General features: G+C 43.7%; 1 protein-coding gene across 4 annotated transcripts in view; it reads right to left on the bottom strand.

Moving 5' to 3' along the window:
* Positions 1 to 14840, bottom strand: part of HDX (highly divergent homeobox) — a 108988-nt gene that overhangs the window by 39249 nt on the left and 54899 nt on the right. For all 4 annotated transcript variants that reach the window (XM_051967877.1, XM_051967876.1, XM_051967875.1 and 1 more), the window contains one exon: positions 6209 to 6355. In XM_051967877.1, coding sequence (XP_051823837.1) covers positions 6209 to 6355 — 147 coding nt within the window. The remainder of the gene's footprint in view (positions 1 to 6208; positions 6356 to 14840) is intronic.

A 14840-nucleotide genomic window follows, 5' to 3' on the forward strand; every position in this document is an offset into this window, starting at 1 on the left:
AGAAGAAAAATCAAAGACTAAGACTAGGAAGACGTATTTGTTTTCATTTTTGCCTGAGTATTTTCCCTTCAAATTCAGGAAGTGTATTTGGTATTCAATACTAAATATACACTCCAAAACACATGGATTGTTTTTGTGAAGTCCCAAGTGAAAATTACCCCGTAGGAAAGAAAAATATTTATGTATATTAATTTTCCTGGCTTTGCTAACTTCTCCCCTAGGAAAAATACTCGTTTAAACAGTAGAATTCCATTTAAATTCCCCATTATATTGTCTCTGTGAAAAAGTACTGTTACACTTCAGAAAACTTAGAAGCTGGAACTTCTTACCACGACCCCATTTAATTGTCACACACTTCCTATGTTTCCTAACTGAATATTGATGTTTATCAAGCAATAACAAAAAAAAACTTTCCTTTTCTTTTATGGTATGACCCATGCCTACTCAGGAAAAAACATGGTAGGGATAGAAGTGGGAAGATGTGGTCTCTCAAAGTGATTCCTAAACTTGCTTGGGTCATACTGGATGGGAAAGAGCTAAGGGATAACGAAAGGAAAGGGGGCATGAGGTCCACAAACCCAACTCAATTTTTCTGGGGGTTATACATGCATAAGCTGCATGTGGACAAAAGGCAAACTGTCCCTTGGAATGAATATTGGGCTTTGGCGTCATTTGTATTATGTGTGGGAGCTAAGTTTTCTTCTGTGGAGACACATCTTTCAAATGATAATAGAAAGCACTGAGAAAATATGATTCTATGAATAGACAGAATCCAAGTTGTATTGTGTGATATTACAGGATCACACAATCATTGAGTTGGAAGGACCTTCGAGGTCATTTAGTCTACCAACCACTCCAAGTCAGAAGCTCTTCTATGTCTACACTGAAAAGATCATCCTCTTTTCTTTGCTCAAATACTGCCAGTGATGGAAGACTGCTGATTTTGCAAGGCAGCCCATTCCATTGTTAAACAGTTTTTTCAGAAATTTCTTTCTTAGAATGATCCAAGCCAGACTTCCCCATATCCCTCGGTCTTAGCTTTGCCTTCTGGAGCAAAACAAAGTAAGCCCACTCCCTTTTATATGTGAGTCCTTCAGGCATTCGAAGATGGCAAATACGTCTTCCTTTTTTAGGCCAGACACTCCCAGTTCCTTCGAGTGTTTGCAGACAAGATGGTTCCCAGACCCCTTGCCATCCCATATTATGCACAAATTTTGCAGACTGATTAACTTAGTGAGTTGTGTTGCTGCCCATTGGACTGCGCCACCCCCCCCCCCATCGCCCCCACCTCTCCCTTTATCATTTGAAAATGCTGGGCAGGCTGGCTCAACCTTTGGTGCTCTTTTCCTGGAGAGAAACATATATTGAGAGCAGTAGAAAGGGTTATGGCCTAGGAATCAGGAACTCAAGACTTAGTCCTGGCTCTGCCTCCTACTAGCTATGTGTTTGACCTGACCAAATCACTATGTGTCCCTGGGCCTTGGTTTCCTCATCTGTAATGGGCAAGGATTAGGCCAGATGATCTCTCAGCATCTTTCCGGTCACCAAGACCAGATGACAGAGGTTACTGTGTGCACTTGGAGCATAACTTTCCAGGAATATATCTAACTTAAAGCCAAAGTAAAGCTGTATTATGAGCAAAAAGCCACCCTTCTTTTTAAAGAGATTTCAAATAAATCCTGTTACTCTGAAAGTAAACACCATGCAAAATGATGAAAAACAAATCTGCTTTCCAAGAAGTTTTATCTCAATTTGGAAAATCATTTTGACAGTGTTTTGCCAACATTCAAACATATGCCCATCATTCAAGTGCTTGGGCGCACAAGGGCGGATTTGGATATCGATACGCTGTGACCCTGACCCACATGGGAGAGCTCCTCTACTAAACTATATGTGCCATGAGAGACCTTTGCGTCCCGGGCATATTACCCAGCACCCTGCATATAGCAGGTGATCAATATGAACCTGCTGATGAGAATCAAGCTGTACAGTAAAGGATCCATTAAAGAACCAAATGCAACTAACACAGAAGTCTGGGAGAGAAAGGTCCTGAGACTTTCTCCTAATGAGGAAATGGTAAACTAGCTGTGGAAGGGAGTGTATTCACAACATTTGGAGAGGTACAGACCATGAACGCTTTAGAGAGAAATTATTGTGGGCAGGAATGATCTCTGAAGGCCTTGTTGGGGAGTGGCTGAGAATTGAATAGACCTTGAGCTGACTAAGAAATTAGTCTTTTTTTTTTTTTAAGAGACAAATATCAGGAGACAAAATAGAAAAGAACTAGGCTCTACCAAGTCTTCCCCCCTTCCCACCAATCATAAGCCAAAGACCTCAGAATGAGGTACAAGTGGTTAGAAAATTCAGCTCAATGTTTCTATGGACATCTTAAAATCAATCAGTCAAGGAGAACTGAATAAGTGCCTACTATGAGCTTGGGACAGTAGAGCTTAAAGGGTGTTTTGGGAGGAATGAAGTTATCTAGTGCTAGAGAACAGGTCATCTTTGCCCTCTAGTTCTCCTACAGTAGTCCACTGGGACCTACACTGCACGCTTCCTCACCTGACGGAAGCTTCTAGCATTCAACTCAGAGGTTGCTTAGATTCTTCCTTCTGGGAGAGAAGAGGATAGCAAATGTGGAGTGAGCTCTTGCTTGGCCTCTGCACCGAGCACCTCATTGGAGGGGACACCTTCAAGGAGAACTGAGACGTCCAGAGCGAGATGGGGCCTTAGAAGCCCACCCAGTCTACCTGTATACCTGAACAGGAAGTGGTAGTTGCCCAGCCTTGGCCTGAAGAGCACTAGAGAGGGCAGGCTCACTACCTCTCCTTGAGCGTCCATTTCATGTTGGGATCACTCTCATTTTTGGAAAGGTTTTCCTTACTTCAATTTGGCTCTTGGCAATTTCTACTCATCGCTATGCGTTAGTGCCCAGAACTGAGCACAATACTCCAGATGTGGTTGACCAGGGAAGAGTAAAGGGAGACCAATGCCTCCTTACCTGCATACTAGACCTAAGAGCACATGAGCTTTCCAGGAAGCCATATGCCACCGATAACTCATCATAAACACTGAAACATCAGAGAGCTTTTTTCGGCACAACTATCACGTAGCCCATGCCCACCTGGCACAGAGGGGGAGAATCTAGAACCACGATTTGCCTTGTATGAAATGCTTTTCAATGGAAAAATTGAGAAAGACTCATTTCTTATCAAGGTGCACTCAGCTCTCAGCCACTCCCCAACAAGGCCTCCAGAGATCCTTCCTGCCCACAATAATTTCTCACTAAAGCGCTCATGGTCTGTACCTCTCCAAATGTTATGAATACACTCCTTTCTACAGCTGGTTCGCTGTTTCAAAAGGCTTTGTCCTATCTCCTCAACTTGATCAAAAGCTCCTAAGGAACGGGAACTATACACTCTGTTCCCTTCTGAATCATGTGTACCTTAGTACCGGGCTAGGTACAGCGTAGACCCACTGAATTAATTGGTTTTTACTATTTTGAATAGCAGATAATCCACTCAGTTCAGCTACAAAGCAATGTGTTGTGACCTTGAGCCAGGGGCAGGGGGTGGGAGTGAACTAGGGAAGGGCTATATCACGGGCAATGCCAACCTCGACTTTCTGCCGCCAGCCCAATAAAAGGGAAGGAGAAGACCCTTCAAACCAGTTCAAAGCAATCAAGTGCCAAAGCCTCGCTCCCTGGTGAGGAAAGCAGGACTCCTTCACTTCCTGGTTCCTTCTTACCCACGAACACTCACTCTTCCTGGTGCGGTAGCACATAGTTGGAAGGACCTCAGTGGGCTGGGCCTCTAGTTCCACCTAGACCCTCTACAACATACCTGATGAGTGGTCCACATATCCAACCACTCCTCTCTACTTATACAGCCGCCTCCTTTGTTTAAACCTTGAGGACTGCAATGGTTTCCTGATGGCTTCCCTGTGTTAACCCTCTCCCAACTCCAGTCTATTCTCTATACAACTGCCAAAATGATTTTCTTCCAGCACAGATCTGACCACGTCACCCTGACTTCCCCTACCCCCATATCAACTTCAGTGGTCCCCTATTACCTCTAGAATCCAAAGGCCTCCAGTAGAAGGTAGGATTTTAGTTGAGACTTAAAGGAAACCAGGAAGGGGAGGTGGGGAGATGGAAAAAAGAAGTTCCTCATTCTTTTTATTTGCACCCTCAGCATCAAGCATTTTGCCTGCCACATAGTAGGAGGTTAATAAATGCTGACTGATCAATCATTCCGTCTTTCCTCAAAGGTCTACACCGAGGGGGAAGTGTGTGACAAAGGAGCCAGAAGAGAGGACTCAGAAAGAGCACTGGATGGCAAACCAGAGTAGCCTAGCTTTCAAGCCTGTCTCTGGGAGGGGCCGCATGCTTTGGGAAAGTGACTTCATCTCTCTGGACCTCAGTTTCTTCCTCTGCTAATGGCAAAGCTAGTCCAGATGCTCCCTTGGTTCTCAAGGAGTTTTAAGTTAGCCGGCTTGTGCAAATGGGGAGATTTCTTTCCAACACAGGATTTCTTAACACTAGCACCCATCAGCTGCTTTCAGGAGGATGTGGCCTTACCCTACTTAGCTGTTGCCATGACTTATGACTTTTCCCTTTTTTGAAGCCCTCCTCGAGTGGCTTCCTGGGACTGACACAGCCTTCCAGAGTACTTAGGCAGCTGTGACATCACGTTCTACAAAGGGAATCTGGTCTCAGACAGGTGCATTGGATGCCATCTTTTGGTCCACTACGACCCTCAAAGGCCTCCACTTCACCAGATTGGACAAAGGTCTGTTCTCCTAACACCACCCGCCTCCCCATCTTACACATCTGCAAAATGGAGGAGTTAAGCTGTCTGTATAAGGTCCCTTCCGGTTCTGATCTCTGATCCTGTGGTCTATAGAAAAGTCTTCCTTTTCCCCTCAGACCTCATGTAGCAGTTGGCTCTTCAATTCCCAAATGCATTTATGGTATACTACAGTGTAGGCCAGCCATATGTGTTGGTCACTCCCCTACTAGGCTAAAAAGGTTATGGGAAGAGGTACTCCATCTTCCTTAAATTTTCCTTCACTCCTGTGCCCAGCACGGTACTCTGCACACGGTATGTGACTGAAACCAGCTGGTCAACTCATCTCTATCTTTATTGTCCATTCTATCTCTTATATACTCCGAGTGTCCCCAAAGTCTTAGTGCAGTTTTCAACTTTAATAGCTTATTAAAAACAGAAATAAAGTTTATTTAAGTCTTAATAGGTTCCATTTACACTGAGGCTTGGGGATACCCACTTTCACAGATGAGATAGCAAGATGCCATGTCCTCTTTCACCTTTCCTATGCTGCCCGGGTCCAAGAGTAAAAGCAAAAGGGATCAGACGAATGGCCAGATTGCTCTGGGAGCGATAGCTCCAAATTCTGGCATCCCTTTGCCCCCATTCGGTGACAGAGGTTGGCTTTATCGCTCATGCTCTTGCTTTGCTGAGATGGGCTTTTGGCAGTATTTCGAAAGTAAGAGTCCAGCCTGATCATAAATCCTCTTGCTCTAGAGCTGTCCTGGCTTCCATCAACCCTCTTATTGTTAATTCCCATCTGGATTCAAGGAAAAGAAACAACTGAACCTTCTGCAGGCAGCTCTGTTCTCCACCCCTTCCAGTATCTCAGAGCATGAGGCAGGACAAGACTGGGAAGTCAGAGGACTCACTTCTGCAGCTTTCTGTCTTTGAGCCTCAGAATCCTCACCTACAGAGTGCCAGTGTTAGACTAGGTGGTCTCCAAGGTCCCTGCTAACTCCAAAACTGATAACCCTGTGACCTTTGCCCTCATGGTCATTCTCTCTCTCCGCCTGACTCTGTTTCTCTCCCTGAATGTTTATAAGAAAATGCTTCAGAGACCTTTCTCTGAGGAGCATTACATTTGGGCCACTTTCTTCCAACTAGCACTTCCTCTTGGTCTTCTGGGATCACTGTCACCACTGAAATTTTATGTAAACTCCTTGCAAATGGAATGTCAAATGTGGCCTTGGGGCTGATCAATATAATCTTCAGCTGGAGGCTTTTATCTCCATAGAGCAGGAACAAGCCGAGAGTGCTTCGGAACATGTTTCTTCATTACCTACCATGTGCCGTCTATTTCGGGTCGCCTCATGCAACTTTAAAAGTCATCCTTCCACACTCCCCTTCCACCTCCATCAGAGAAGGATCACAAGTCTTACCCGGACTATTTCACAGTCAACATTTAATTCTGCAGCAACTGCTTCAATTTTCTCTCTGCAAACAGAGCCCAAACTTGTCATGCCATTGTCCCAATATTTCTTGAGGGTGGCTAAATCGCGGTCGCTGAACTGGGTGCGGTCCTGGAGCTGCAAAACAGAATGTTCTCATTAGAAGCCTGGAATGAAAGGATTGGACCGAGCGGCTGCCCAGGATGAGATGTGCCTGGCTGACCAGCTCAGAGCATCTCTTTGATGTTTATGGGATCAGCTAGCCTTCCTGAGCACATGTGGTGATGGGCTTTGAGCTTCACAGGATTCAGAGCTGGAGAGGACCTTATCTGGCCCTGTCTTCCAGCCCCCCTCCTTAATGGATGATGACACCGAGTCCCACAGAGGTTAAGGGACTGGCCACACAGCTAGTAAGGAACCTGGCTCAAACCGAGGGCTTCTGATTTCCCAGCCACGGTTCTTTTGAGAACACCCCACTGCCCGGAGATATAACAATGGAAGTCATTTTTGGAGATGGGGATTTTCCGCAACATTCAACATGATGCGGCAGGGGTCGCATCAGTCAAACCTTTCTAAGGGGAGGGCTTTCAAACCAAGCTCATCTCAATCTGCCTTCCACGGGCTTCCTTTCAGCACCCTCATTAAGAACAAGAGGAAAGAGACTGCAAATCCAGCCCCGCCAGAAGAGCTCTAATGAGGCAGCAGAGACCCTTTCCATCTCACTCTTTCTAAGCATGACACAAACACCTCATACTTGGAGTATGGCTTTTGTCAATAAACGAGGGCTTTAGCAATTGCCTTCGTTCAATCGATCTACGAGGCCCCTTTGCAAATTGGGGAGCAAGACCGAGGCAGGGGGATACGACAGGAAGAAAGAAGGATCTGGGTTCGAAATACTGCTTCCTATCCTCCCCCATATTACCTGGGTGACCACAAGCAAGGCATTTACCCTGCCTGGATCTCAGTTTCCTCAAAGGAGAGATCTGAACTAGAGGAAGCTTCTGAGGTCCCTTTTGGCTCTACGCTGATGATCTTGTGATCTGGGTTCAAATCACAGCCTTTCTACTTATTACTTGCTCACTTTTAGGAAAAAAATCACTTCCCTTTCCAAGGCTCATGTTGTCACCCTCCATCTCACAAAGGAGGAACCGGGCAAAGGAGGAAAACAATCTGCCCAGCGTTACCCTGGGAGGCCACGCCAAAGCTCGGGCAAGGCGGGACTGGTAATTGTTTGTCCGGTGACCTACTCGCTAGGCCGCCAATTACTAATTATGCTTTTGCAATAGCCCAGGATGATTCCAATTAGCAAGGGGCAGGGCAGTCATCCTGAAAACCTTGGAGAGAAGGTACTTCTTCAAGGGAAAAGACACCCTGCCGCGGGAGCCATCGGGCTCCCCTCTAGTGTGCTGATCGTTCAAAGGGAAAGAGGTCTCGGGTCCATCCGGGAACTGAAAAGCTCTTCTTCTGCACACGGACTGTGGGAAAATGATCCTAACACACTAGAACATCTCAATAGGCAAAGGTCAGGTAAACGAGGGAGACCACATGCAGGATACTTTTGAAAGGCTTATGGGAAGTACATCTTGTCACTTGGGGGAAAGCACTCTATAAATTTCACAGTTACTCCTCAGAGAATGAACTTACATCAAAGAGTAAGTAATCATTTATCTAGTGCTTTGAGGTTTCCAAAGTGCTTAAAAAAGTCATTCTCTCACCTGATTCTCCCAATAAGCCTATGAGGTCAGGACTACAGAGATCACCCTCATTTTATAGAGGAGGGATGTAAAGTTTATAAAGTTTAAATGATCTGCCCAGCATGCCACAACCAGGAAGTGTCAGAAGTAGGATTTGAATCCAAGTTTTTCCTGATTCCAAGGCCAGCACTCTGTCACTGCATCACTCTGTCTCTCCAATTCAAGTAGATCTCTTCATAAATATATTGCTAGTTATTCGTATTAGTCAATATTATCTGCTAAGTCTGCTTTCCTCCTGTCCTTGAAAAAAACCTAATGATTAGTAACATTCATTACAAGTACTAGTACTAAATTACATCTTCCCAATAAGTGAATCAAAATATCCTATCCAACTTTTTCTAATCAAGAGGAGAAACTCTTGAAGTGATTTATACCATAAAAAACTCATTAGGTACTTGGACCAGACTGATTGCAAAATAGACAGAGAGCTGAGATGTCTCAAAAGAAAAGAGAATGTGAAGAAATCGTAGGAAGGTCCTGGGTAGATGCAGCTAACCCAGCAGAATGACCAGACTAAATACTCATATAATTTTCCATTGTCCCAAATGCCCCGATGCAAGCTAATGTGCATTCCTGCCAGTCTGAAAGGAATAATAAACAGAACGCTGAGCACACTCAGCCAATTAATTTGTAATTCATTTAGAGGGCATCCAAAGCCGCCTAGTCCCCTAAATTGAACTAAATAAAAACTGATTTGATTTGCTGGAAATGTGCTGGGGTCTCAACATTAGCAGCACTGAAATCGACCTATTTTGACAATGCCTCTTAAGTAGAAGCTTATTGGGAAAGAGCAATTATTTTTAAGGCTCCTAAGAGCATATTTTAACTAAGAAAATAAATAAGGTAATAAAAATCAATTAGCATTAAAACTTCAAATGCCCCTTTGGAAAAGGAAAAGGGGCTGGGGTTTAAGGGAGAAAGGGAATTTCTCATAGAGTACTCAGGAAAAAACCCAACTCAGAGTGACCTCTGTCTTTCACTAGTTGTACCGGATTCAAAGTATCTCCATGTAGTAGATACTGGCCAAGGACTAATGATACAGCCTAATGCAATAAACTCAACACTGATCAAGCACCTACCATGTGTCAGTGCCTGCCTCGACTTCCCTGGTTAAAGCAAAGATAAGACAAGTGATTATCTTCCTAAAATGGCAAAAAGAGCTCTTTGGCGATCCTATCGGAGAAAAAGAAGGGGTTTGGCCCAAATGACTAGATGACTATTGACGTCACTTTGCACAGGCAGTCCAAGGGAGGCTGGGGCCGTGAAACATTTTTGGCTGTGGAGGCACATCTAGCAATTGAATTCCTGCTTTGGAATCGGGGGTGCAGGGCTCCTGTTCTAAGTAACAGGAATCTTCCTGTCTTTCATTTATTGTTTTCTAAGAGTTTCTCTCAGAGTCATCATTTATTTACATAAAGAAAACCATGGCAATTGGCACACAGAAAATTAAAAGCGGTATACGTAAACCCCAAAGAATAATGTGGGAGAGGTCTGCCCAAGGGAGAAGCCCTTCTGGGAATCAGTAGAAATCCTGGGGACTTATCTTTTAGAACAAATCAACCCCAGGGGGCATGGATAAAGTGGAAAGATCACTGGACATGGCTTTAGTTTCCGTTGGGCCACAGCGTCCTGATCTGGAAAATGGGAGGTAGACTAGATGACCATCAAGGTCTTTTAAGCTCTCCATGGTCCGTGGAAGCCCATAGCCTAAGACTTTCTCCTGTTAGGCTTGGGAGCAGATGAAACCCTTTAGCAAATTGGGGACAATTGGGAGATAATTCTAAGCTGCATCACTGGATTAAATTACATTGGAATTGAACTGTCTTATCTTTATTTATAAATAACCTTGACATGAGGAACAGTGGTGGAGAGGTGTCAAGACAGGTTTCAGAAATCTGATCATCAAGAGAGGATGGAAGAGGTAGGAAGAAGGGAAAAAAATGACTGGTAATTGGATTCTGTTGGATACCCTGTCACAAACAGCTGCAGGCAGCTTGTTTGAATTGGGCCATTGACAGGAAGCTGCTAATTGCCAATCAAAGGCAGCTGAACAAACTAGCCTCATCTCTGCAGAAAAGACAGGAGGCCCATTATAAATAAGGTCTAGCTTGAGACCCCTGAAGCCTCCTCCCCATCCCCACCCTATCCTCCACCCCTACGATCTTGAAAGCTACCAACAAGAATGACAGAGAACTAAGAAGCTCGCTTCTAGGCAATATGGAGGGTGAGGGGTGTTTTGCAATAACCTACAGAGAGTGTGCTACGCCTGTGTTTACTCCCATGACGAGTAACAGGATGTATGTATACAGTAGTTCATTCTCCTTCCTAAGGAGGAGGCAAAAGGACTAAAGGAATAACTCTCTACTCTCCAGGCTCTTGGGGAGAATGAAGTCTTCCATGGGACAATGGGGGAAAAAGACTTTAAAGATAAAACAAAGAAGGAAAAGAAGCAGAGGAGGCAGAGGGGGCTCCACCTGGAGCTGAGTGGAAAAAATGGACAATTGGACAAAATGAAGAAAGCAAATAAGAGAAGTCAATGAACATCAAGCAACCCATTTTGGGTAGAGTAACTAGTAGCCTGATTGATCGAGGAATGCTTGATTAGCAGCAAAGCATTGGAAAAATTCTCTAGTGCTACATTCTTATGAACAAAATAGAGAGGTGGGAGCTAGATCATAACTAGTTCGGTGGCTCAGGACCGGTTGAATGACAAGACCCAAAGAGTAGTCGGGAATACTGGTCAATGTAAGAAGCATGGGGGGAGGTCTCTAGCAGAGTGCCCCAGGGGCCTATACTTGGCATAGTACCATTCAACACTTTGGTGAGTGATTTGTTTACAAGCATTTGTAATTTTCTTATCAAATGTGCAGAAGACAATTTACAGTTGGCTATGTTTATTACAGTTTTCTAAAAACTTTCCTGATTTTACGATCATACCATATGTACACACAGTCTGTAGACGCTGTATATACATACCCCCTTAAGCAGTTTGGTGAAAGAAGAGGCATCAAAGTGTAAGGAGAACTCTCAAGCTGATAATCTCTGACAGTTATGCATGAGGAAAAATATTCCCATAGAACAAAACCATTACATGATATGGTACCAATCATAAGGAGGAGAGGGAGAAAAGGGGAGAGAGGGGGAGGGAGAGAGAGAGAGAATGAATGAGAACACAGTCCATAATACCCTTGATTAAAAGACTCAATAAATCAAAATAGTAATCCAGCTTGAATACAACAATCTATTTGCTAATATCCCCCAACACTCTCTAGGGTGGTTCTTCAAATAGAGAAATCCAGCTTTTATCAGTCTCTTTGATTAAGCACAATCCCCAGATTTGTGAGTAAAGCACATCCACTTTCCTTGACAGAAGAAAAGAGGAACCTTTCCTGGAGGGCATCCTCCCCACCCCCACGGGCTTGGGATGCCGGGATGCGATGCGGCAGGTCCTTCGACTTGCATGCAACAAGATTTTTCTAAGGGGGGAAATAAACAAAATGGAGGTGGCTGAGGAGCTATCCTTGCCAGACAGTGGTGTAGCTGGAAAAGCCAGGCCGAGCCAAAGTACTGCAGTTGAAGGTGTGGCCACGGCAGAGGACGGACGGCTATGTTCTGTAACTGGCAGCCCGGGCTGCCTGCGTATTTGCTGTACTGCCCGATTCCGGGAATTCCTTTGCGAAATCTATTTTTCTCTTTCAGAAATGGAAAACGCCACCTGATGAAAGATCTGTTCCGTGCCCCTTAAGACAATTAGAAACAAGTCTTTGGCTAAAGGCAAATAGTTGTATCATCATCATTAGAAAAATCATTTTAAAGGCTCCCCCCCCCCCCCCGCCAGTAAATGGTTGCAGTGCTCTTTGCACATAGTAGTTGAACACACACACACACACACAGACACACATGTGCCCAATGAAGCCATCAAAGTATTTTAACAGGGCTTTACCTGAGCTTCAATTCACAAGAGAATGGAACAACAGAGGTAAAAAAATATTAATAATATACACAAAATTCATTTTCCTCCACCTATTGGTCCTGAGTAATAGTGAAAGTAGTGTAACAATATAATGAAGTTAATTGGGTGTATGACCACTAAAAGAAAACCAGACAGATGCAAAATAAATGGACCTTATTAATATCAGAAACAATTCTTAGCTACATTATTACACACGGGAGATCTAGCCGTCCCTGTAAACCTACAGGTCTCTCCACTTCCTATTAAATTTTAAAGCATCTGATGGGGGGCAATCCATCTAGCTGAGAGAGGCTGAAGAAGCAGGGTTCATTACATTATCTACGACACTCACAGATAGATAAACTTGGGCCATCATTTTTACAATGATTTTTATAAGCGAGCCATAACTTTTCCTTGTTTGCTTTCCTTCCAAAGTACTTTGTACTTATGAAACATAATGCACCTCCAATATCCTGGCCGGTACAAACCTCTCTCGCTGGGCTGCCTTATTAGAACTAATATAGTCCTCTGGTGATGCTCCTAAAGGAGCATCATAAATCTTCACAATGTAGCCATGCAGCCAAGGCTTCTGGAAGGCTCCATTCCTCTTTCTTTCTTTTAATCAGCAATAAACTCCAGGGCCGAAACGGATATTGCCAAGCTAACATTTCAATGTTTTTGCTCGTCACTCAAGCCCTTTCGATTACTGCTACCTATCTGCTAGAGGACTGTCATAGAGAATGATGCGAGATAGAAACTGGGGTGGGGGGGGGGAAATCCCTTTAACTGACAAGAAGGAGGTGGTGGTAGTTGGGGGGGGGGGAGAGATATCTATATGATCACTTCCAGGAATAAAACTACTGAACACAGAACACCAGACTCGTTAAGGAAGTCTCTAGAGTGATCTCATATTCTCTGGACAGGAACATCAAAGTTTCTCATCCAAAGTTAGCAGGCAACAATCGAAAAACATATTCTAAGAATTGTTGCTCGGTGTTAAGGAAGTAACCTCCCAAGTAAGAATGCTAAGTGTCCCCCACCCTACCTCCCAACTCCATCACCCAATGTTCCCTAGAAACCAAGGATGGAACAAGTCAGATATACAGGGTGCTTTATCCTCCATCACAGTCTATTAAGTAGGTTCATCTGATCTCAGAGGATGATCTCGATCCCCCAAAGTACCAAATGGTCTGTATGGATAACCTGCAATTTTAAACAAGATGGATTTTATGGCTGACTGGAAATTTGCCTGCAAGCTTTGTGGAGGTAGGGACAGATGGAGATTCCAGAACTGAGAGAGACCTTTGAAGTTGCTTAGTTCAACCTCCCTAAATCTCATCACATTGGTTCTCTTGTATCCCGGTAGTATGAATTTGCATATTTGCAAAACAGGGAACGTGGCACACGTCTAGAGATCTGTACAGAGGATCAAACGGCCTCCAGAATGGAATGAGACAAAACAGTAGCGGTTAATTCCCTGGCCAAGGTAAGGTAATAATTAGCACTGCTTAGTGGGTATTCCCATCCCTGGGACTTTTTAGAAGGTGGTTGGGGGAGCCACTGAGGCCATATAACATTTCCTTATGTGAACCTTGAGATTCTGATCCCCTGAACTGAAGAGGTAGCAAACTGTTGTAGGCTCTTTTGCATATGGGAACCGGTCACCTGCACCCTCGCCCTACTTTCCCCCTAGCCTGCCACTCCTAGCTGGAGCAACTAGGAAATGTAAGACAAGCAAGAAGCATGAAATATACAATTCAGAATATATAGACGTAGTCTAATTTAAAAAAAAAAAACCTATACACATGTCTATATTGTTGTCGAAAGGGCAATCCTCTGCATGCATGCCCTGTACCTCTAAACATCTCCTAAAGACAATCGCCACACTGTTTGGGATGAGAAATGAGGCAATTTCAGTACAAATACGTTGTTCAGATACTTTTCTAAATCTGCATGTTATTGTGGGAAAAGCACAGACAGATTTTCTACATCAGATAGCTTGTTTTCTTGTGTTTTTGTGCAGTGTTATATCAGGTCGCCAATAAGCTCTGCTTAATATGTGACATAAAGAAATGCTTAATGAAAAGAACTTTCTGCATAACTTTAAATGCGGCAAGAAATCGATGGCCAGCCTTTTGCTGGAAAAGATGTTTTGTCAGCCAGCCAATTAACATTTATTGACTGTCCGCCGGGTGCATGGTACGGGATTGTGTGGCAGCATTGTTTATAGAGGTCTGCGGTAGAAAAAAAATTAAATAACTAAAAAACAACCCACTAGTCTGCTCTGAGTGTCTTGGAAATTTACTGAAAGACAGAGCATTTGCAATCTAAGTTCCTTCCCAATCAAACTTGTCTCTCCTCAATTCTTTTTCCTCTAGCTAAAGCTTCATTGCAGACCATTCCTTTTGGGACTGTCTCTTTAAAGTTTCTTCATCTTCTCGTGCTAAAGTCTAACCAATATTTTAAATTGTTTTTGTAGGTTATTAAAATTGGAAAGGCTCAACAGTTTGAATCTCAGCCTAGATTTGATGGGATGAGGGGGCAGAAGGGCCCCTACCTGGGAATGGGCAAATATACTCATGAAAATTAGAAATTTGATTTGCAGCAGCTGTGAGTCAAGACTAATTTAATTTAATAAAAACTCTATTTAACAGGAAATTACCCTGCCACCCCAACCCCCCAACCTGCAGGTGAAAGGGAAAAAAAAATAGATATAATTATTCAGGGTACTCTGTATTAACAATATTCATACTTTTGAAAGTGGCTGTGTTAAGGTAACCTATGTCTCATTACCATTCCCCAGCTTTGAATTGCTTTTTCTTTATTGAAAAGATGTCAACTTTAATAACTATGGCTCATCCACAAATATATTTTTTAATAACATTTCCAGAATGCATAGGAGAAACAAGATCACAAG

This window comes from Antechinus flavipes, chromosome X, assembly GCF_016432865.1.
Source record: "Antechinus flavipes isolate AdamAnt ecotype Samford, QLD, Australia chromosome X, AdamAnt_v2, whole genome shotgun sequence".
Taxonomy (NCBI): Eukaryota; Metazoa; Chordata; class Mammalia; order Dasyuromorphia; family Dasyuridae; genus Antechinus; species Antechinus flavipes.